At 52.5% G+C, this 24,256-nt stretch overlaps 1 protein-coding gene across 2 annotated transcripts; it reads left to right on the forward strand.

Annotated features, from left to right (window-relative positions):
- The first annotated feature begins 1,179 nt into the window (after positions 1 to 1,179).
- Positions 1,180 to 23,903, forward strand: TNS4 (tensin 4). 2 transcript variants are annotated; one of them, XR_013762708.1, is made up of 14 exons: positions 1,180 to 1,320; positions 4,727 to 5,258; positions 10,578 to 10,971; positions 12,053 to 12,477; positions 14,317 to 14,403; positions 14,725 to 14,850; positions 16,407 to 16,499; positions 16,607 to 16,684; positions 17,610 to 17,684; positions 18,494 to 18,662; positions 19,342 to 19,410; positions 19,886 to 19,912; positions 20,378 to 22,839; positions 23,199 to 23,903. XR_013762708.1 is itself a non-coding variant. In XM_079132813.1 (13 exons), exons 2-13 carry the CDS (start codon positions 4,820 to 4,822, stop codon positions 20,517 to 20,519), a joined length of 2,124 nt encoding a protein of 707 aa, XP_078988939.1. In that variant the 5' UTR covers positions 1,180 to 1,320; positions 4,727 to 4,819; the 3' UTR covers positions 20,520 to 23,903. The 2 variants fall into 2 exon arrangements, 1 of the variants encoding a protein (XP_078988939.1); XM_079132813.1 differs by having other exon boundaries at positions 20,378 to 23,903.
- The last annotated feature ends 353 nt before the right edge of the window (positions 23,904 to 24,256 follow it).

Genomic DNA, 24,256 nt, shown 5'->3' on the forward strand with positions numbered 1-24,256 from the left:
CTCTCCCACCCACCATCGTCCCAAGAGGCAGCCTCAGGTCTAAGGTTCCTCAGTTTGCAGCAACATCTGCCCCAAGGGAGGGAGTGCCACTGTCTTCATTCAAAGGCACAACTGCTCGTCCAGCCCTGTGCCATCTGTGCTGCATGGACACCAAGGGCACCTTTAAATGCCACCATCAATACAAGAGCACCTTGTTCAGCTTTGCTCACTGGCCTCCTGCAGCGCAGGCTCATCATGCCTCAGCAAAACCACAGAGCACCAAAAACACTAAGGCCAGAAAACAGCCCACGGGGTATGATGGGGGCCCTGAGCAACCCATCCCTGAGAATAGCCAGCTGGGGTGACTATGAGCCTCTGGAATGGAGACACTGCCCGTTCCCTCACTTCAGATCAACCTGCACAGATGGGCTCTGCTACCAGTGAGACCACCACTGTGGCTGGGACCCCCACCGCCACCCCAGCTCAGAACAGGGAGGAAGCCGGAAGCCATGAAAAGAGAGGGAGCAACTTCCTGTCCTCCTCCCCCACCCTCCAGAGCTTCCACCCTGGGGCACGGACCAGATCATGCAGAGGGTGAATGAATGAATGAATGAATGAATGCACTACAAGCCCCTTCCAAAGCCCTTCAGGCCTCCATTCCTCCTACGCCCACGTTAGAAGCCTGATTCCTGGGCTAGGAGATACCACTGTAAAAGGAAAGAAAGAAGAAAAGACAAGATCCATGCCCAGATTGCTTCCAGCAGCCCTCCCCCCTCCCCCTCCCCCCCGTGCCTGCTACAGTGGGACCCCCAGACACACAGGATGGGTACTGGAGAAGGGTCTCCTGCCCACCCTCATCCTGCTTTACCAAGGCCAAGTTCTTCCTCCCTGCCAGCTCTGCCAACCCAGTCTCTCCCCGAGGCTGGCACACTGGATGAGAGGGAGGCCCACAGAACACCTTGGCCCTGGCAACACCCTGTCCAAGCAAGGGCTCCCTCACCACATGGTGCACCCAGAGCGCCAGGCAGGGAGCTTGGGAGCCCCCGACACACACCCCACCCCAGTGTCTGCCAGGCCAACCGCCACCCAAGGCTTCCCCTCCCGTGGCCTGTGCTGGCCCCACCTGAGCTCACTGGGACGAAGCAGGGGCGGGGCCTGATGCTGTCAAGGCCACGTGTAGGGCTCCTGCGGGGAGGGCCCCGGAGGGCGGGCTGCTCTTAAGGCAGGTCTGGAGGTGAAGTGGCGCCTCCCCTTACTCCTCACCTGGACTCTGAGCGTCTTGGTCCCTGGAGCCAGTAGTGAACACAGCAGCCTGCCCACCCGCACACCCGCGGACACCAGGTAGGTGCCTTTGTTCTTTAAGGTGCTGAGGCACACGGCCCCTTGGCCCTGACTTATTTCACCTGTTATCCTCAGCTTCTCTAGCTCTCCTGGGGCTCAGCGGGAAGGTGGAGAGAAATGAGGAAGAGTGTGGATCACAGGTGGTCTCAGGATCACAGACCCTGAGGTCAGCACTTTAGGGGAGCTAAGTGAGTTTTTAGGGTACAGATGAGAGAACCAAGGTCTAGGGAGGGGAATGAACTGGCCTGAGTTCACAGACACTTGGGAAGGAACTGGACACAGGACCTGCCTCCCAGTCAAAGCATGGTGCCCTTCTAAGTCAGGCAGGAATGGGGGTCTGGTCCTGGAGGGTCCCTAGCTGCCCTTCCAGGTCCTGTCTCTCTGGGTCTGGGCGGAAGGGACGGGACGATCAGGAGGCATGCTTTGAGGATGGGGTGGAGAAAGGGTTGGGCTACTGGGGTGATGTGCTTTGGGGAAGACTCAGGCTTCACCCTCTCCCTTCAGTGACGTAAGCTTGTAAGACAAAGAGAGTGAACCAGGGGAAGAGAAGGTTTGTCAGGGTCCCCTGGTTCTGGACTCCATAAGAACAAAGAAAGAGACTGGGGTCAGAATCTGAAGAGGGAGAGGATGGGAGAGACCCATAAATAGGGCAGAGCTGACTGGAGCCGTCCCTCCCTCTATACACTACACGCAAACACAGCCAGCCCAGGAACTCTCCCCTACCACTTAGAGCAGGGAGGACCACAAAAGAACGAGCTAGTCACGTGTGTCGGTGGGGCTGGGAAAGGCAGCAGCTCTAGGAACACCAGAGTGGGCCCCAGTCTCTGTCTCGGAAGTCCAGAGGTGACTTGGAGAGGGTTAGAAGCGAGAAGAGCTTGAAGAAGAGTCGAGAGGCTAGTTGCCCTTTGTTCAGTTCCAGTCTGTCCCACCCAGTTCCAGAATCCAGGAGGGGCAGGTATGAGGGGCTTTAAATGTTAACTGTGGCACAGCAGCACAGGGCGAGCGTGTGGGACTGTGAAGCCAAGCATGCCCGGGGCAAACCCCAATTCCATCCTTGGGTGCATGACCTTGAGCAAATCTCTCAGCTTGTACCCTCCTCATAGAACAGTTGAGAAAACTGGAATAAGTTTTAAGTGTCTGTTATTATTGTCTCTCCATTAGGCAGAGGAGACCAATGAGGCCTACCCAGAAAAGAAAGGACACTTGCCCAAGCTGGCACAAAAGCTGTGTCCAAATCAATAGGCAGACATCCTGAGCCCTGGTCCTGGGGGAGATCCAGTCCCCCAGTACACTCTGCAAAGTCAGTAGCCCCAGCCTCCTTTCTGGACCTGGCTAGAGAACCCTGCAGGGTGCGTCTGGGTCCTGTCCCAACAAACCCAGGACACTTGGAGTCCATGTGGAAAAAGCTACAGCTCAGGCTCTGTGTCCTCGGCTGCCCCCGGGGCAGGAGCGCAGAGGCCGACTCTTTTCCACTGCCATTTATAGACACGCTTCCCGCACCGGGGATGCGCCACCCCCTCCAGGTCTCCGCCAAGGAGAAGGTTGGCAACAAGCCTACAGGAGCCAGCGGGGGAGAAAGAGGGGAGAGAAAGGCCTGGCTTCTGTCATTAACTGACTTGCAGCCTTGGGCAAATCATGTCCCTCTGCGGACCTGAGGCGTTTCTCTGCACTTGAACTCCATGTGGTACAAATGGTTAAGATTCCAAGATCCCAAGGCCTAGGTTTGTAGCCTGACTCCACCACCTTTCTGGACGTGTGGCCTACACAGGTTTCTTAACTTTTCTGGGTCTCATTATCTTCATCTGCTAAATGGGCTGAAGAAGATTATGAGAGGGTTCAGTTACTAAATGCAACTCATATGCAAATCGTGTTGATCACTGCGTGGCACCTGGCAAGTGCTCAGTGAGTGGGATCCACCACTGTGAGTGTGTCATTCTTCATGAGACTCATTGCTAAATAGAATTGTCCTGATGGTTTCATAAGCAGCACCTCTTTGCTTCCATGGCACTCTCTGGGAAGAAAGCAGAGCAGGGGTTCTCATCCCCGACTCACATATGAGGAAACTGAGAGTCAGAGTGACACTAGAAGGACCTTTTGAGCTGGGACTCACACATGAACCCCCAAAGTCCAGAGTCTGCCCTCCCATCATTTGCCCCAAGCTGGTCTCAACTGCCTTTTCCAGCACTAGCCTGATTCTGAAGCAGAAAGTGGAGGAGGAAGCATCTTGGAAAAGGGGAGAGTTGAGAGGCAGGCATTCAGTGGGAGTGTGGCCAGCCTGTCCCAGCTCCATAGTTTTCTCAGCAGCCTCTCACTGCTTCCCATCCCCACCTGGGAGGAACTAGCACGTGGCATTAAGGTTAAACCACAGGAAGAAGATTCCACAGAAAGGGACATGAAAAAGTTGGGACATATTTTTTCCTGGAGGAGCCTTCAGGGAATGAATTTTGTCTGATGATGTCACTCCCCAGCTCAAAACTCTTCTTCGGCTCCCCAGTGCCCTCGGGGTTCAGTCCTGAGCCAAGCCTGCAAGGCCCCGCAGGGTCTGGCTTGCCTGCCTCTCACCCCAGCTCTCCCTCCATCCTGCTTCCTGGATGCTCAGGGATGCCTCGTGGCCCCTGTCTGTCTGCTGGACCTTTGCACCCCCGTCCCTGCTGCTTTGAACACTGCCTGGCCTCCCTGCTCCCACCTGCCTTGCCCAGCCAGCTCCTATTTTCCTCCTTATCTTCCTCCCCCTGTTCCCTCCTCTAGGAATTCCTCCCTGACCTCGCCACCAGTACCCACAGTCTGCTTTCCCCTACCACATCAGCTCCCAGTAGCCCACCTGCATACTGCTCTGTTTCACCAACTGGCCCAAGTACAGGGCCCAGACCACAGGCATCTCGGGATCCTGTCCTGCTCTGACACTTGCCGGCAGTGTGACTCAGGCAAATCACTTGCCTCTCTGTGTCTCAGTTCTTTCATTGTAAAATGGGAGGAGAATAGTACCTACCTCATAACGTTGTTGTGAGGACTTTAAAGGGCTTTATGTGTATCAGGGCCTGTGCATATAGCAATTCTTCAATAAACATTAGCGAGCATGTATTTAATTAGTATGCCTCAGACATAGTAGATATTCTATGAGCATCTACTGAAGTGACCTAATAATCACTTGCAAAACGCTCGTGACGTGCCAGTCACCTTTCCACATATATCACAAATATAGTTTATTTTATAAATGAGGAAACTGAGGCACAGAAAAGCTAATTAACTTGCCCAGACTATACAACTAGTGAGTCAGGGTGCAATGCAAACCCAGCACCCCGGTTTTTACGAATGAATGAATGAATGAATGTGCCCTTGTCTGGGGTAATGGGGGCAGGAGTTTTCCCTACAGAAGTAACTCGGTTCCCACCCTCACCTCTTTCAGGTCCTGGGGACTCCTTTCGGCAAGTGATAGTTCTGGGATGTAAGTGAGCTGGTTGGGAGCCAGAGGTAGACCACCCGGGTCACCAGCCCCACCATGTCCCAGGTGATGTCCAGCCCCCTGCTGGCGGGAGGCCATGCAATCGGCTTGGCTCCCTGCGAAGAGCCCAGGATGGCCCTGCACCCAGCGCCTGGCCCAAGCCTGCCGCCCCAGTGTCCTTACTACACCACAGAAGGCTGGGGAGCTCAGACCCTGATGGCCCCCATGCCCTCCAAGGGGCCCCCCAGCAGACTCCAGAAGACCCCACAGGCAGAGGTCAAAGCTCATGGCCTCCGACAGAGCCCTGGTCAGCAGGCCTTGGGGACCTCACAGGACCTCGACTCCTACATTGACTTCTCGCTAGAAAGCCTCAACCAAATGATCCTGGAACTGGATCCCACCTTTCAGCTGCTTCCTTCTGGTGCTGGTGGCCCCCAGGCTGAGCCTGCCCAAAGCACCACCTTGAGAAGCAAGAAAGAGGAAACTGAAGCCTTGGGTAAGGACCTGGGGCACAGTGTCAGCAGGAGGGCTGGGGACTAGAGCTCAGGAGGAAGGACTATCCTATAGAATCAGAAGAGCAGGTGACACTCACCTGGGGGAAGGTGCAGTGCAGCCCTAAACAAGTAACTAACCTCTCTGTTTTCTCGGCTGCACAAAAGGGATTAATACAAGTGTCCCTCACTACCCAATTCTATTTGGTTCCTGAGTTTGGAAAGTGATGGAAATCTGTTTTATATGAATTTTTTATGCCATTGTCAGCAAGCTAATACATATAAATCTTTTGTACAATACCATGCAGAAGAGCCAGTTCCATAACCGTGAAGTCCCTGAATCTTACATTCTATGGTATCTTTTTAGGTCCTGACATCAGGCCCCTGAAATTATTGTAGGACTCTAAGTTATTTTGTTGTAAGTTTACATAATGTAATTTTTAATAATGGCTGAGTTTAGCAACCAGCTAGCTGGATGAAATCTTGCAAATTTAACAATCAGCACTTAACAAGCTGGTACAAGCCAACACCAGTTCATCACTGAGTCCAAGGGAATCTGGAAATCCCTACGTCTGGATCCAGTTTCCCACACAAAACGTTTCAAGGATAAGGGTCAAAGTGCAGCAGCCCCCTTAGACAGACAGGAAGACTGAGGCTTCCTAGGGGTTTAAACCATCAACAGGAGTTGGGGTACAGTTAGAATTACAGAGAGAATCCATCATAATTTCCATTTATTAAGCATGTATTATTTATCAGACTCTGTGCCTAGTAATCTACATAAGATCTTTCATCCTCCCAGCCCATGCCCATGAGATTATTTTATGCCCATTTTACAGAAGAAAAAAAAAAAAAAAAAACAGGTTGAGAGGTTTGAAAAAGGAGCCAGTCTAGCCAGATCAAGGACTCAGGCAGAACTTATACAAGTTGTTTACTTCACTTCTTTGTGTCTCAGATTCCTCATCTACAAAATGGAGATAATAACTCCATCTGTAAAATGGAGTTCTTCCCTCAAAGGGTTGTTGCAGGGATTAAAAGAAATAACATTTGTTGGCTGACTGTCACAAATCCTGGCACACCATGAGTCATTCTAAATGGTGGCTGTTTTATTAAACATTGGGATTGCATGGAGGCCCAGCCTCAGGGTAGGTTTGGACTCTGGGGTGGAGGTCAGCCTAGCACCCCTGCCCTCGGCTGCCCCTGGCCTCCAGCCTGCTCCCCCTCCTCCCACCAAGCATTGCCTGCCAGCCCTATTAAAGGAGCTGCCTCCTCCCTCAAGAGCCTTCCTGCTGCCTAAGACCAGTCAGGGGCACGTCACTGCAGGGAAGTGTCTTGAGCCTAATCAGGACTGGCAGGGGCAAGCCCAGGGTTTTGATGTTCATGCCCCAAGGCAGGGGTTCCACACGTCCAGGGCCAGCCGGGGCAAGACCAGTCTCTGTACAGCATCCACTTGCCTGAGGTGGGGGATGATGACTTCTAGGCCCTTCCTCCACAGAGGGGGCTGATGATCAGCATGGGGCTGACGGGCGGTGGTCCATGTCCTCGGATGCCTGGCATTGTGAGCATGGATCCACCCAACTCTGGGGATCAGGGAGCTGGCAGTGGTTAGAGGGTCCCCACAAAGCTGTCTAGGTCTGTTTCAGTCCTTCTCATGGAGAGGGGGGAAATATCCTCTCTCCTATCCCCTGCTTAGACCCCTTTCAAGCCTGAGAGCTCACTTCCTCCTAAGACAGCCCAGATGAGTTAACTTCCCATTAAAAACTGTTCTACCATCACTAAGAATGTCAGGCACCTGTCCCTTACGGGGGTCCACTACCCTTTCCATGCATCTCAAGTCTCCCCAAGCCTGCCTGCTGACCACCAGCACTGGTGACAAATCTCTCACAAGCCCAGGGCAGTGGAACCAATTCTGGGCATTGTGGTGAGCTCCACATTCAATATGGAGGGCTCCCCTGCGCGCGCACTGCTTTGTGATCCCATCCTCCCTCTTTTGGGGGTGCTAAAGGTGAGGATCCTGGTATTGTGTTCATTGGTAGGTAGGTGTTCACTGTTCCTCCTTGTCCTACCTTGGCAAAGTTCAAAGCATTGGCGATCCTATACTGACACCTCCCCAGAGACGGTGGGGAGAGAGAGAGAGAGAGAAAGGTTTTTAAAAAGACTAGACAGTGTAATGCATGTTCCCATAAAGGAAATAGTGGTTACCTCGTTTTACAAACAAGGAAACTAAGGCTCAAAGAGGGAAGGGATGACCCATGGTCACACAGCCAGAAGGAGAATAGGTCAGATCTTGAACCCATTGGTTACTGGGCTCCAAAGTCCATGTTTATGCCAGACATGGAAACCCCAGCAACTCCAGAGGCTGAGGCCAGGGAATTGCAAGTTCAAGGTCAGCCTCAGCAACTTAGCAAGACCCTGTCTCAAAATTAAAAAAAAAAAAAAAAAAATGAAATGGACTGAAGATGAGGCTACCTAGTAAAATGCCCCTGGGTTCAATTCCCAGCATCCCCCAAAACAAAAACAAAATCTGTGTTCCCATGTTTTTCTATTTCTTGGGGTTAATTTTCTGCCCCCTGGGGCATCACAAAATCTCTCTGATTGGAGGCAGCCTGAGGGCTCCCCTCTGAGGCACAGCTGCCCCAGCACTTGGCCAGCCTTCCCCTGAGTCCCCTGCCTCTGCCTCATGCTCACCTTCCTTTAGACCTGCCCTCAGAGTCCCCTTCCCACCCCTGGTGGTTCCTAGAAGCAGACACCACATCCCTTCTTTCTCCTCTCCCACGACCTCCCACCCCATCTTTGGAACAGGCCCCCACGTTTCATTTTCCAGCAATTTCTGCCAGGCGAGGCTGTTTGCCAGTCCCAAGGGAAGGGTGTTTAATGACGGTCTCTCCACCCCCCACCCACATGCCTCCCTGGGCCTGCCCGGCCTGCCGCTGGCGCCCGCATCCACCCGCGCTGCTCAGACTTGCCCCACAGGCCTGTAAACAGCGACTGCGCCCCAACGTGGGGTGGGGGCCCCTACCTCCCCAGCCACATCCACCTCAGGACAGCAGCGGGAGGTGACTCAGTGCCAGGCTCCTCCTTCCCTTCCCGCCCTACCCTGCCTGCTCAGCCCCCCACCCCACGGGGTCTTTGTCGGGTATTTGTATGATCCAGGACGCAAGGGACCAGGAACTTTACCAGGCCAAGAAGCCCTCCCCAAAGCCACCAAGCTGTCCCTTGAAATGTGGTCCCAAGGAGCCACCTCCTCATCCTGCAACAGGCATCATCAACAAATCTCCGGAGCAGAAGTTGGGTTCCTCTACTAACTCACTGTGTGACATTAGACAGTTCGCTTAACCTTGCTGAGCCTTGATTTCTCATTTGTTATATGGGAATTAATAATATTTCCTTCTATTGATTTGTCGTGAGAGTTCAATGAGACAGTACAGTTAACTTATGTGCAGTGGTGCTGGCACATAGCACTCAAATACCAGTCTTTATTTTTTTGTTTTTTAATTATTGTGCAGTAAATGCTAGTTATAGTCCCACTTATCTCCACGCCTCAGTTACCATCTCTAAAAACAATAGCTGTCCTGCCTAAGGGCTTTTATGAGGTCCAAAGGTACTTATGGATATAAACACTATAAAATCCTATAAAAATAGAAGTTGCACTTGCCAGCCTTCCAGAAGAATCCACCCCACTCTAAGATCTCTTCTCTTTCAGAGCTTACAATATAGTGCCCCAGATGTGCCCCTCTTGCCCTCATCCTCCTAAGCAAAAGGATGTCTACATGTCGAGGCCCGCCATGGGCCGGGTTCCAGCTCCGTTCTTCATGTGAATTCTCAGGAAGTTGGGTTTAGATCAGCAATTTACAGAAAGGAAACTGAGGCTCAGTACAGTTATGAAACAATCCAGTGCCTCTTGGCTGCAAACTGGCAAAGCTAGGACTCACGCCTAGGTTCATGTGACTGCAAAGCTGGGCCGTTACTCCACCCACTGGGACAGCAAGCCCAGGTCAGCCCTTCAGCCCCGCTCACCTGATGCAATACCCCACCTCCACCCTACTCCAACAGGCTCAGACAGAAGCAGCAAAGTGAGCAAGGCCAGGAGGCCCTACCCAGGAGCGGGCTGGGGCAGGCTAGGACTCCACAGTCTTGGGGTGGGAGGGATGTGGCTAGGCCAAGCCCAGGGCAGGTGGGAGGCCAGACAGGAGCCAAGCGTGCAGGTTCTCCCTGACTCTGACTCACTACCCTCCTGAAGGGGGCAGCTGGCGACCCCCACCTTCTATCACCTTTGCTGGCACAGCACCAGGACAGCTCTCCTCCCCCACGTTGGGAGGAAGAGTGTCCATCCTCTCCACAGGAAAACCACAGGTCACCTCACTCCATCTCTGGAGGAGGAACAGGGTGTCAGAAACCCAGGGCTCCTGGATGCCCCCACTGGGACACAGGAATAAATCAGCAACCAGGCCTGTGCTCAGGAGCACCAGCTTTGAGTGTGGGGACAGACTTGGCAGGAGGTCTGTGGCATAGCCAGCCCTGCCTTTAGGGTACTCCCACTCAAAAGCAGAGTTCTCAAACTCTACTCATCACTCAGGTCCCCAGGGAGTCTCAGAGAAATGTAAATTCTGATTCCACAGGCCTCAGGTAGAGCCTGAGATTCTGCCAAGTGGCCAACTCCCAGGTGGTGGTGAGGCTCAAGCATCAGAATCGCCAAGTAAACTAAGAAAACAAACCCACAAACCAACCCGAGGCCTGGGCCCACCCTACAGATCCTGATCTAATTAGCATGGGGCTGTGGGGCTTTTATAAGCTCACGCATGATTCTAGAGTGTGACCAAGCTTGAAAGCTCTGGCCTTTATTTGTGGGTACAGACAGAGAGCAGCCTTCACACACCCTGATTGAGGGAGGTGTTGGAAGGTGTCACCGGCAGAAAGAGATGATCTCTCAGATTTTAAACACCTACTAAGTGCCAGATCCATTTCATCCTTCCAGTGTCACCCAAGAGGCTGGGTGTGGCAGACTTATTCTACAGGACCCTGAGGCTGTACATGGTAAAGTCACTTGACTGAGCTCTCAGATATCAAGTGGCAGAGTCAGACCTCAAACTTAGGTCTGTCTGATTCCAAGGCCACTGCCTGTCCCCACCCAAGGGACAACATCACAGAAAGGGTGACTTGGGAACTGAACCCTGAAGGTGGAGTTGGGTGCTAATCCAGATTCTGGACTTGTTTCCTCATCTTTGTAAACGAGGAGGGACCTGAGGACCTTGAGGCTGCTTCCAGCATTTTCATCCTGAGAGTTCAGGCTCCTGGGTTTCACCAACGCTCTGCTTTTCTCCCTACAGATATAAAGTACATCGAAGTGACCTCCACCAGATCCAGGTGCCACGATGGCTCTCAGCGCTGCTCCAGCCCGTCTGTCAGCCCGCCCTTTGGCTCCCCACGCAGCGGTGGCCTCCTCCTTTCCAGAGACATCCCCCGAGAGACTCGAAGCAGCAGCGAGAGCCTCATCTTCTCTGGGAACCAGGGCCGGGGTGCCTCCCCCCACCCCTCCACCTCCCCCAGCATCTCCATCCCTTGCACGGGAAGCAGAGCCTCAGGCCCTCATGGCTTGGGCTCCCCACTGGTGGCTTCTCCAGGCTTGGAGCAGAAGCTGAGAGCCCCAGCCCCACAGCGGGGCAGCAGGGTCTTGGTGCTCTCAGCCAGTCCAGCATCTGATGTCAGCTATGTGTTCGGGAGGTGAGTTCCTTAGTTTCTCGCTTCCCAAGCACACATGGCACGTACATGCCGCACAGATCCTAAAATCATGGGGGGTACCCTGCTCTGTCTGAGCAAAATCTGAGCATGCACTAAGACAAAAAGGATGGCTGTTGTCTCTTCTGCCATCACAGCCATTGGGATTTTGTGTTTTCCTCAAGCATTTAGAATATAATCCAAAAATTGTGCTTCCATCTGTATGACTGTTGAGAATGGAGTAGGTGCACTGATAAGGCTCACCTGTCTCCTCTCCAGCCCTGGCACAACCCATCTCAAAGAAGGGCTTTTTTTTTTTTTGCGGTGCTGGGGATCAAACCCAGGGCCTTGTGCTTGCAAGGCAAGCACTCTACCGACTGAGCTATCTCCCCAGCCCAAGGAAGGGCTTTTTAAAACTCCAAAACACAGGGATATATATGGACATTGGAAGCCTAAGCTAAACATTCAGGAACGAAAAGCCTCCTTCCCTTGGTTGCTGGCAAAACCTAGTAGAAGGAAGTCCACCTACCTGGCTGGGCATTCTTTGCCATGGTCCCAGCTCACTCTTCCACAGGCCTTGCCGTACAACTGCAAACACACCCCATTCTGCCCCAGGAAGAGACAAGAATTTCCACAGCCATGCCCACAAGCTGAATGCCCAGCTGGCCTCCTCCTCCAACTGGGGAGTTGCCTCTGGATCATCATGGACATGCCCAACCCAAGTCCAGCCTGTCTGTACCTGGGAGTGATGGGCAGGGGACAGACTGGTGTGACAGTTCAGGCAGACCTGCCTGGCTGGGAAAGCAGAGGGAACCCAAGGCAACTAAGCCATGCAGCCTGCAGTGGGGGTCAGCCCATTGGTTACTTAAAATGACCAAAGACCCTATAGCTAGACTTCTCTGACCTTTGGCATACCCTGGGGATCAGATGGTCATGCTCTTTGTTCTTTGATCTGGGTTTGGGGTAGGGAGTATGATCTGTTTGGCTAAAACCACAGCTCCTAGATCACTAGAGTTCAGAACCTGACTCTGGCCCCAAGTGTCCACCCTGACTCCCTAATATCTTGTTCCTGATCTTTCCCCCACAGCAGCCAATCCCTCCTCCAGTCCAGCATCTCCAGCCCTCAATCACCTTCTAGATCCTTGGAAAGTCCAGCCAGCTCTTCCTCCAGCCTCCACAGCCTTGGCCCAGTGTCCCCGTTTATGAGACCCAATGATGTCCAGGCCCCCAGCAACCCAGCTCTGAGCATGGGCCAGTCCAGAGCAACCCCTTCTCCTCCAATGGCCAAGGAGCATGCCAGCAGCTGCCCGCCTTCCGTCACCAATTCCATGGTAGACATACCCATTGTACTGATCAATGGCTGCCCACAACCGCAGTCTCCCCCACCCCAGTGGACACCAGGACAGCAAGTGTTTGTCCAGCCTGGAGCTGCTTCTCCCAGCCATCCCTGTCAAACCACCAAGAGCCACAGCCAGACCCAGCCAGATGCCTCCTTTACCACGTCCCCTGAGGGTAAGTTGTAAACCTCGAGCATTGAGAGCTTTGGTTAAGGGTAAGAGCCAAAGCATCAGTGAATTTCTATAACAGCCAGTCAACACATTTATTGAGTACCTACTGTATGGCTGGCACTGTGCCAGGTTGTGAAGACAGAGTCTAGAAAAAGAGAACAAAAGCAAGAATCACTCCAGAGTCAGAGAAGCACAAGTAAAGATGGTCAAGCTTATGGGGTGACGGGGGATGGAGTGATGAACTCAGTCTGGAGAACAGAGAAAGTGACATCTGAGCCAGATTGGGACAGCAGATCAGAAGTGTGTGGCCAGGGGAAGGACAGAAAGGGATTTCCCTGCAGAGAGAACAGGGACACCAAAGTGTGCACACACATGGTACATTTAGAAAATGCCTAGAGTGTTGGGTGCAGGTCATTGAGAGATTGTGAAAAACCTTAAATGTCAAGTTCAATAGTGGATTTCACCCTTTAGGCAATAGGGGACCATCAGAGAGTCCCAGACCCGGGAGAGTACAGGCACAGTGGCTCACACTGGCAGCTGCATGAAAGATGGATTGCAAGGGCAAGATACAGGGCGGGGCAGGGGGGTGGAGGAGACAGGACAGAGCCAGGCAACCCTCTGGATGTGGAAGCAGCAAGCCTGATGACTAACCCAAGGAGAGCCAGAGGGCGCGTCAGGGCTCACTCTGACGTTCATGGATGACGAGAACACAGAGGGGGCGCACAGGGAATGGAGACAATGCATACCAATCCAGACAGCCGAAAACCACAAAACAGCAAACACCCTCCTTCCCGGAGTCTGTGACTGCAAGCGTCCAAGAAGAGCACAATCAACCAGAACCCACAGCAGTAAACACAAAGGCTGAGCCGCAGCACCCCCTGGGCGCGCACCTCCCAAGAGCAGAGCCCCAGGGACACTATCCCAGCTCCCCCTTCCTCAGTCATCTCCCTTCCAGGAATGCTGAAGGTGACTCCTGGAACTGAGGGGTGAGATGCTCACTAGCCCACTGCTCACTCCCACGCAACGCAAGTGGGAGAAAATGGTGCGTTAGGCCTGTCTTTGAATCTGTCTGATGGCTTCCTTGGGCAGATCATTTGCAGCTTGTAGTGCATTTTTTATAATGAGTTACTCTCAACTCACCATGACACACCTTCTTAAAACACCAAAATTAAGAACCATTGCTGTCTGTCTGCCTTAAGGAGCCAGGAATATGGGCATTTTGTCATTTCAAAGAGCGCTTTTGTGTAGAGGGGTGATATTCCCATCCTGTGATGGTGATGCCCTTGGATATCACTAATTATACCTCAGGATCTTATCAAATCCTGCAAAACAAAATTCATTTCCATTACATATGTTCCTGGAACATTTGCACACCTGTAATCCCAGGGACTCAGGAGGCTGAGGCAGGAGGATCACAAGTTCAAAGCCAGCTTCAGCAACTTAGTGAGACCCTGTCTCAAAATAAAAAATAAAAAGGGCTGGGGATGAGGCTTAGTGGTTAAGTGCCCCTTGGTTCAACCCCTGGTACCACAAAAAAAAAAAAAATCAAAGGGTGTTGAGCCTATCCTGTCCCCTCTGAGAATCCATTATCTACCCCTATTTCAGTCCCACCAAGTTTGTTATCTATTTGGTTTTGATTCATTACCAAGGATACAAGGATACAAGGGTAATACAAGGGTCCCAGATGACCCAGGCCTTAGAACCCTTCTGTTTGGTTTTGCTTCTTTGGGTAGTTGGGCAATATACTGGGGATGGGGTCAGGGAGGATCTCCAGCCTTCTCTGCTGGTCATCCCTCAGCAACCCTCCAGCTAGCCTACAGAATTCCCTCCTCTGTGTCTCCAGGTCCTGCCAGGGACATGCAGCCCACCATGAAGTTCGTGATGGACACATCTAAATACTGGTTTAAGCCAAGCATCACCCGAGAGCAAGGTAAAAGGAAGCCATGTGTTTCAGGGGACGAGTGATCCAGGAATCAGATCTGGGTCCACATTAGGCAGATGGGGGCCTGAGTCATTGGGAAAAATGGAATAGCAAAGGGTAGGCCCAGGGAAGGGGAGAGTCCTGCTGACCAGCTGGCCTCAGGAGGAAATAGGAACTACAGTGAAAATGGTAGACATTAAACAATAAAGAGAACTTCTTGAGAGTGAAAGGTAATTCTGTAATGACTGTTCTATGAAGACACTATGGGGCTGGGGATAGAGAGTGTTCCTGTGGTGTGGTATCTGCCTCTGACCCAAGCATTCTTCCCAGCAATCGAGCTGCTGAGGAAGGAGGAGCCAGGGGCGTTTGTCATCAGGGACAGTTCCTCATACCGAGGCTCCTTTGGCCTTGCCTTGAAGGTGCAGGAGGCCCCGGCATCTGCGCACAACCGACCAGGTATGCACGTGTCTCTGCGCTCACTCAAGGCCTCACTGAGGCAGCGAGGTGTGGTGGGTTCTCTCTCAGCCTGATGCTAGGTTTCAGGGTGACCTTGAGCCAGTCACATAACAATTCCATCTCAGCACTCTCCCAGCTGCTCCCAGCTGCCCCCAGCCCCGAGGCGACATAAAAATATATCTTTCACTTCAAGCCTGAGTCCTCCTGAGTGCCCCAAATTCCTTGCTCTACCCTTGGAGTAGGAAGAGGAAGAGGAAGGCCTCACCCCCTCTCTAGGCTGCTCTCTTCTAGGTACCACCTCTGATCAAGCCCAACTCATCAACCCAATGTAATGATGTGTGTGAATAGCTTCTCACATCTGAGAACTTATCACGTGTTCAATAGCTCATCACACGTGCTTATCACATACTTTCTCATGATCTTACATGCTCTTTCCATAACTCAGTACACATCTATGAGGTCTCTGGAATGTGTGTCAGACACCGTGTAAGAAACCAGGGATAGGGCTAGGGACATAGCTCAATTGGTAGAGTGTTGGCCTCATATGCACAAGGTCCTGGGTTCAATCCCTAGCACCACAAAAAAAAAAAAAAAAAAAAAAAAGAAAAAGAAAAGAAAAGAAACCAGGGATACAGAGGAATTTCATGCAGAGGCCACCTCATTAGGGAGAGAGATGAGAACAGATTATTGCAGTATAAGGTACCTGGGTAACAGTCCTTTATCTAAGCCTCAGGATTGTACCTCTCATTTAACAGATGAGATAACTGAGGCTCAGAGCAATTAAGAGACCCCAGAGCAATTAAGAGATAGAGGAAGAATGAAAACTCCAACCTTGTATTCTATTTTTTGGACTGAGGATGGAACCCAGGGCCTCGTGCATCTAGGCAAGCACTCTACCACTCTACCATCTCCAGCCTTTTTTTATTTTTAATTTGGAACAGGGTGACACTAAGTGGCCAAGGCTGGCCTTGAACTTGCGATCATTCCGCCTTAGTCTCCCAAGTAGCTGGGATCACAGGCGTGGTCCACAGGCATCCGGCCCAACCTTGTGTTCTTTACGCTCGATCTCACCATCAAAATAAGAAAAGTGGGAGGATTGGTTATCAAGGAAGCCTGGCAAGAAGCAATGAACCCGAATGGAGGAGGAAACTAGGGGATGGAGGAGAAGAGTCCGAAGGGTACTCTGTACCCTCCCAGGGCCAGCCTGGCTCCACCGGGGACGATCTGGTAGAAAATAATAGCAACAGGAATGGGGCGTGGAGAAAGAGACAGAAAGCAGACAGAAGAGCTGATATTTAGTCTAAACTGTAATTAGGACCATCCCTGATAACTCCTAACCAAGGGAAAGCTTTCCCAAAGGGGAATTAACTGGACACAGAGCCTTTAGGCAAATATGTTGGCACCACCCATAGGGAGCCCTGGAACATGGGATCCCCACCTGGCAGGGGACAGCAAGATAACCTTTGGATGGACCTGGAGGAGGTGGGTCAGGGAAGGAGTTGGGCTGCTTTTGACTAACACAGAACTCTGGAACTCTTTCTTCTTTCTTTGCCCAGGTGAGGACAGCAACGATCTTATCCGTCACTTCCTCATCGAGTCTTCTGCCAAAGGGGTTCATCTCAAAGGAGCAGATGAGGAGCCCTACTTTGGTAAGCTGCCCCAGCCTCCAGGCCCCTGGGGTGGGGGCCCCACTCTTCTGAGCTCTAACGGTGGGTGGGAAAGCCCTATTCATGCAGGGCCACCTGTTTTCCTGCAGGAAGCCTCTCTGCCTTCGTGCGCCAGCATTCCATCATGGCCCTGGCCCTGCCCTGCAAACTTGCCATTCCACAGAAAGGTAGGTCTGAGCCCTAAGGAGGCCATGTTAGGTGCCAGACCTGTTTGTTCTCCCTAGCAGGCTCTCGAGGGTCACCTTCTACCTTGTTTATGGATTACTTTAGGGTCATGGATTAAAGTGCCAGCTGCAGAGTTGGTCAACGTCTCTACTTCTTAGCTGTGTAAATTTGAGAATGTTAACCTCCGAGCCTCAGTTTCCTCGCCAATATAATGGGGACAATCATTATCATACCTCCCTAAAACATCGACTTGCAGATTGAAGGAGAGAGCACCACCAGGCCCTTAGCACAACCCCTGACACAAAACAGATGTTTGATAAACACCAGCCTGCTTTAAAAAGGAAAAACAGAGGTGGTTTCTCCCCTAGGGTCCAATGTTTCTCCAGCACCCACTCATTCCCTGCTCACCATAACCCTATGAAGTAGACAGTACTGTTATGTCCCCATTTCACATTGGCCCAAAGGCCCACGACGATACACCCAAGGCCTATCAGCAAGCCCTATCCAGAGGGCACAGCCCAGACCCTACCAGACAGAGCTGGTCACCTCAGGACGTGCAGGGGAAGCTACAGAAGGGGTGAACGCATCCCTGCTTTCTACAGACAAGAGCCTGGGCTTCATACGGGGTCTGAAAGAAGTGAGAAGGTCAGGAGCCCTTGAGGACAAGCTCTCAGCAGCACTCTGGGGATTGTGGGGTGGAGAGAAGGGATCAAAAGACTTGCTTGCACTCTAGGCATTTGGGAGCCCAAAGTGGCCCTGTTTGCCTAATTACCCGAATCACACCTGGTTTCTCTCCCAGTCACTTCCTGGTGGGGGCGGGGTGAGGTGGAAGAAGTTCAAAGGGATTAATGAGGCCTGTTCCTCTGAAGGGGGTCCACTCATTCCACCCCCGCCCCCTCCGGGGCCTGTTCCTTTACCTTGGCTCAGAACTGGGAGGTGCAGACCGGGTGGCCTCGGACTCCTCTACAGACAGCCCGGCCTCCTGCCTGAAGAAATCTGCGGGTAAGTGGTATGGGGGTGGCGCCAGGCTTGGCTGTGCCCCCAGAGGGCACCTCCCAGCCCTACGCACAGGCGCACACAGGCCCACACATGTTTCCCATCATGGCTTTGTTTCTGCAGTTTTAACAAGGTGTCACAGCCCCTTCACCCCCCTTTAAACCAGAAGATGAGAGACTGCAGGCACTGGGCCCAGGGCAGGGGGTGGGGTGCTGGCAGGGCCCACCCCTCATCCTGTGCAAACATGGACACGCATGTACGTGGCCAGGGTTTCTCTAGACCTTCCCTAGAGGCAGTGTCTACATCAAGGTCCTCTGAAGGGTATCCTGAGTCCTGGGGGCTTCAACACAGGGAAGAACCCTGCCCCCACATCCAAGGACCAGACATAGGTCAGCACTGTCTCCTACTCTGTGCCCCTAGACACAATGTCTCCCCTCCACATACTTGATTTATCTCTCTACTCTCACTCAAGGTGGAGGTGGGGTGGGGGACAGGGGACAGGTCTAGAGAGAAGAAATTTCTCCTGGGTGACCCTAGACACAAGACAACATCCCCTCCCCTCCCTCACCCACTCAGGGGGCCAAGGGCCAGAGCAATATATAGCAACAGGCATCCAAAATTCTTCTGAGGTTGGCCTCTCAAATCTCTGTCACACTCTCCCTGTCTATCTGGTGGCTCTAAGAGGAACCCCACTGGATTTATGAAGAAGAAATCCTCCCCGCCTGGCTCTGGGCAGAGGGAAGATCTGGGCCTGGTGATCCCCCATCCATTCCAAGGACCCTGGCTACAGACTCAGCAATATCTGCATCCCACAGGCTGTCACACCTTGTACCTGAGCTCCGTGAGCGTGGAGACCCTGACAGGAGTCTTGGCCGTGCAGAAGGCCATCTCAACTATCTTGGAGAGAGAGGTCCTCCCCACACCCACTGTGGTCCACTTCAAAGTCACTGAGCAGGGCATCACCCTGACTGACATCCAGAGGAAGTAAGCGTCTTCCTAGTCCTGGGGCTGCAGGGATGGGCAGAGCAGGTCTGGAGGGAATGGTGAGACAGCTGAGCATTAGTGATAAAGGCAGAGTTCAGGGTCCTGGACCAGATGGGACTGGTGACATGCTGAGTAACTCCAGGCAAGTTCCCTGTCTTCTCCAGGCCTAATTCCAATGACCCCCTGCCAAGCCTTCCTCATTGGAGATGGAATTGACTATTCTTCACTGGGTGCTAATTAAGTCTGCACCTGATGATGGGACGTCATTCATGGGCCAGATGCCGGCTGACTGCTGAGACACAGCTTGGAATGAGATCATTCCTTCCTGGGGCTCAGGGACTCAGTCGAGCAGAAGCCTGATCCTGGGCTGGACACTTAACTGGGAGATGCAAGAGAGAATCAAGATGTAACTCTATTCTTAAAAAGTTAATGGCGTGGTGGACCATGACTGAAGACCGCAACGTGAGGACGCAGGCAGAAGCCCTGGGTTGGGGTAGGGAAGCACAAGCTTCCCAGGGCCCAGCGGTGGGAAGGCCACAGCAGTCAGACAGAGGATCTCACTGGGAGACTTCTTGGAGGACAGGACATCTGAGCTTTGGGGGGCCCAGAGAGGCTGGAGGCAGAGCATGGGCCCAAGATAGTCCCTCACCTGCTTCCCTTCTCTCCCGTCCTCCTCCAGGGTGTTTTTCCGGCGCCATTACCCACTCATCACCCTCCGTTTCTGCAGCATGGACCCTGAGCAACGAAAGTAAGTTTCAAGGCTCAGTCAAACAAAGAAGGTCATCCAGCCAGGCACGGTGGTGCCTGCCTGTAATCCCAGCAGCTTGGGAGGCTGAGACAGGAGGATTGCAAGTTCATGGCCAGCCTCAGCAATTTAGCAAGGCCCTAAGCAACTTAAGGAGAACCTGTCTCAAAATAAAAAATAAAAAGGGCTGGGGGTGTGGCTCAGTGGTTAAGTGCCCTGTGGGTTCAATCCTCAGTACCCGCCCCCCCAAAAAAGGCCACCCAGGGCCTGGCTGCCCTCCACAGTGTCGTCATACTAACTCTGGGATTGGGGTGACAGAAGAAGCTGTGAACTCCAGGGGTCAGGGTTGACAGAATGAGGGCAGGTGGGACATGGTAGGGTGGGGACTTGACTGGCCAGGCTGTCTGGCTGCTCATCCGGGGTCCGGTGGATTGAAGCAAAGCCTCCTTCCTCAATCTCTCCCGTTCCCTTCCTACAGGTGGCAGAAGTACTGCAAGCCCTCCCGGTAAGGCTGTCCCGACCCCCTTGTCCACCCTAAGAGATGTCCCTGTGGAGGGGCCCCAGACAGACCCAACGGCTCTAGGAAAGGAGGGAGGCCTCATCTTAACCCTAGGAGCTTGTGGTGTTGATGGGGGACAGGCCCTGTCTTCATGAAACCTTGGCCTACCTCGATGCCCCAAACCGATGTTCCAGATACATCTTTGCCTTCAGGGAGTTTCCACCCTTAACAGGGAAATACAGAGGTCCTGTCCTTAAAATGGAGAAAACCCAGAGCTTGAACTCGGGCAATCTCCCAGTCTGAGAGAGAAGGCATCTTCCCTAAGAGAACTCCATTATAATAAGGTTCTGAGCCAACTGCCTGGGGGAAGTGTTGGAAGGAATGAGGTACAGACCCAGTACTCCACCCCAGTACCATCAGCTCGATGCCCCCTGCATCCCACCACCAACTCAGACTGTACTCTCCCATCAGGATCTTTGGATTTGTGGCCAAAAGCCAGACGGAAGCACAGGAGAACGTGTGCCACCTCTTTGCAGAGTATGACACAGTCCAGCCAGCCTCACAGGTCATCGACCTGGTAACTGCTCTGTTGCAGAACACAGAAAGGATGTAGGCAGAGGGAGCTGCCTGTGTACCTTCGCAGACATCTCAAGGGAAGATGTCCATCCAAGAGCCACCTCCACCCACTGAACAATGGGCTGTGGCCACACTAATAGAACCATCTATTGGACTGGAGAACAGTTATCAAGCTGACATCCTTGAACCTGCTCTGAACTTCAGCAGTAACCTTCAGCAGTAATCCCAATCCTGTTTCCTCAACCGAAAGAGGAGTCTGATGAATAAGACCAGTTGCTCTTCTGAGATATTAATGGGCATCTTTAGCATGCTCCTCCAAAATTCTGAGGCACACCCACTGCAAAGACTTCTGCTGAAAATCACCTCAAGAACCCTCTGACTCCATCAGCAGGAAGAGAGTTCGAATAACAGCCAGAGTCAGAGACCTGTGGCCCTGTCTCATGGCAAACAGCAGGTTCTGGGTCGTGACCCATGGGGATCCCAGCCTGAGGCTGGTGATGGTATGTGAAGATTGAGGACAGACTCTCTATTCTTTTCCTTACTTACCTGACAGCCTGTTGGATCCACCTACCCAGGAGTCTACAGGTGGATATTGTGGCAGTGCAGGCGTGAGGGGGTGGGGCTTCTGCTTATGAGCAGAGGAGATGAGATGCAGTTTTTCATTCTGTCTAATCTCCTCTTCCCATTGCAAATGAGTATTAGCCCCATCTTTCAATTTCTTGGTAAGCAAATGTCCCAAAGCTCAGCTGCCCCAGTGTCACTTATATAACCTACATCTGGCAGATGGGGGTAGACAGAACCCTTTGTAGAACAAATATAAGCGCAGCTCTCTGTGGTTCTGCTTCAACCCCAGTCTTGCTGCTGAGTGGTACACACACACACACACACACACACACACACACACACACACACACACACACACACACACACACACACACACACATTGTGTGGTGTCAACTGGCCTCACAGCCACAAGGGGGCAGCAGAGAGTCAAGAATGCAACGAGGCGGCTTCCCCAAAGCTTGGAGAAGCTGGGCCCTTTTCTGCCCGTCTCTGCTGGGACCAAACCAGCTACCCAGAAGCTGAAGCCTTTTCTCTAACAGGCCTGGGTTCCTAAGGAAACCACACCACGGCTGGGAGGGGAGGCTCAGGGAAGAAGCCCGCTCTGGCTCTGTCTGCCTGCCACCTCTCAGACCAGCTCGGCCAGAGCATCATTATCTTTGGCCAAGTTGGGCCTGACTCGGGTTATGATTTCAACCCAGGAAACCAAACCAGACTGGAGCAGTCCTGGGCTGTGGGACAGATTGAGCCTAGCCCACCCAGGCTGTGGTCAGTTGCTGCCCCACCCCTGGAGTCTGCCAAGGTCCTCAAGTCACAGTCCTCAGTCCTATGGCAGGGGGAGAGGGTTGCTGGCATAGTCCCCTGTAAGCTCATGGGTGCCTTGTATGGCTCTCATCATAAAAAATAAAATGTCTGTCTTTGCATAAGAGTTGGTCCAGAGGCACTCAGGGCTGTCTCCTCGGAGATGGAATCCTAAACAGAGAAGGGGACTCAACTTATTGGGCAGTAACTATCTCAGAGAGATCAGGTGGTCACAAAAATACAGGCTCCCACTGACTCCCACATCACAAACCATCACTTAAACCGCTCTGTCCCCCACATGCCCAACATACCCCTTTTCCTTCTTCGTGCCTCTCTGCCAGGAAAATGGAAGGGTTGGGGTTCCCCTATGTCCAGGGCCTAAGGTGAATTTGTGGCACCCTGATGAGTTCCAAAGTCTCACTCAGCCTCCCTGAGTTGTGAGGAGAGTGGGGTGAAGTACAAGCAGCTCAAAGGGAATATCTGAACCCAGAGGACCCCCAAGCTACTGGCTCAGCCCTGAAGAACTGGATAATGGCCTTGGGCATTCAACCACAGCTTCTAACCAGAAGCCCTCCCTCCCCACTCCAGTCCTAGGGTATTGCCCCCCTGCAAGACCTGTTCCAGGTCCTGAGATAGTGGGGCATACCTCAAGGTCACCAAGTAGTGCAGGACGGGGGCTGCAGAGGTACCTACAGAGCCTTGGCTCAGCACTCCTTCTATTTGGGCTGAGCTATGTAACTTGGTGGCAGGGGCTCCCCCAAAGGGCCTGTGAAGAGACATTCCCAATAGCCTTGATCCACCATTAGCCAACCCCTGCTCCCACTCCCAACTGCCATTCCGGCCTGGAGCTCCTCTCAGCCCCTTGCACCTGGGCCCCTCAGCCCGGCCAGGAACAAAGCTCACGGAAAGCGATCTTCTCTGCGGGATTTGCCATCATTCATCTTTTCTCCAAGAAGATTTAGCAGAGAACCTGCCTTGGTCTTTTTTGCTGACAGGTATAATAGTCAGCCCAGCAAGAGTGGGAGGGCTGGAGGCTGAGGGAAGCCAGGAGGCAGAGGACAGAAGGTCTTTGCACCCACACGGTGGCATTTTAGTTTTCTCTCCAGGAGGATCCAGGCCTAGGAGTCCGTGTACCCCCTCTAACGTGCCCCCACCCCACCCCACCCTGTCTGCATCCCTCCCATCCCTTTCGACTCTGGCCACCTGCCTCCCTCACGTTTCCCCTCCCACTTCCTCTCTCCTTCCTAGCCTCTTCTCATCTTGCCTTCTACCCAGCCAACCCCTCACCCTTTCCAGAAAACCCTTCCCTCCCTCTTGCTCTTTTCCAACTTCATTCCCTTGCCTTTTTGTCCAGGTGGCTGGACCTACAGCAAAGCTCAGCTGCTGGGGCTAATGAGAAGGGGAGGCAGCCCCTGCACTGCAGACCTCGCTTGCTTCAAAACCCAGATTCCCACATCCCTCAACCCTGCCTCCTCTCCAGCTGGAAAGCAGCCTCTCCAGAAGGCTAAAGCTCCTCCCCCACACCCTCTGACCTCTGATGAGCCACCTCCCCACAGATGTGTCCCACTGTGGACCAACGCTGCTTACCTCTGCAGTTTCATCTTTGGCTTTTGAGCCATCACCCTGGTGCCACCCAATAGTCTGAGGGTTTAGAGCCAAGGCAAGGAATGATGGGTGGTTAAGGGCTCCCAACTCAAAGACTGATGCCTCAATTCATGCAGCAAATGTTTTCTGGTGACAAGCTCTGGTCACATGAACCAGTGAAACAGATAAATATGACAGTGTTATTAAACAGTTTGCAAGCCAGGCATGGTGGCACACGCTATAATCCCAGTATCCTGAGAGACTGAGGCAGGAGGATCGCAAATTCGAAGCTAGCCTCATCAACTTAGGGAGACCCTGTCTCAAAAGAAACAATTAAAAGGGCTGAGAATGTTGCTCAGTGGTTAAGCACCCCTGGGTACAATCCCTGGCGCCAAAAAAAAAAGTTTGCAAGATGGGTACAGTGGCACACACCTGTGATCCTAGACAAGAGAGGCAAAGGCAGGAGGTTGGCAAGTTGGAAGCCAGCCTTAGCAACTTAATGAGGCCCTAAGCAACTTAGCCAGACCCTGTCTCAAAAATAAACAATAAAAAGAGCTGATAGATATAGCTCAGTGGTAAATTTCCTCTGGATTCAATCCCTTATATTAATTTAAAAAAATTTTTTTTAAATAAACAAAGTTTGCAAGTGTCATGCAGGCTTGGAGGCGATACTAGAAACAGGGCAAGATCAACTTTATCCCCTGGGAGGAAATGAGAGCAATGTTATCAAGGAGTTAACATTTGAGTTGGATCTTCCAAGGTGAATAGGAATTTGCCATACGAAAAAGAGGGAAAACCAACTTTTATTGCAGGGATTCTATGTGCTAA

Source organism: Sciurus vulgaris (genome assembly GCF_902686455.1).
Source record: "Sciurus vulgaris genome assembly, chromosome: 3".
Taxonomy (NCBI): domain Eukaryota; kingdom Metazoa; phylum Chordata; class Mammalia; order Rodentia; family Sciuridae; genus Sciurus; species Sciurus vulgaris.

Excerpts from the sequence above, each read along its gene's own strand:
- TNS4 (XM_079132813.1), top strand. The coding sequence starts at position 4,820 with ATGTCCCAGGTGATGTCCAGCCCCCTGCTGGCGGGAGGCCATGCAATC. Across the intron at positions 14,851-16,406 it reads ATCTGCGCACAACCGACCAG|GTGAGGACAGCAACGATCTT; the intron begins GTATGCACGTGT and ends TTCTTTGCCCAG. Across the intron at positions 17,685-18,493 it reads CTGCCTGAAGAAATCTGCGG|GCTGTCACACCTTGTACCTG; the intron begins GTAAGTGGTATG and ends TGCATCCCACAG.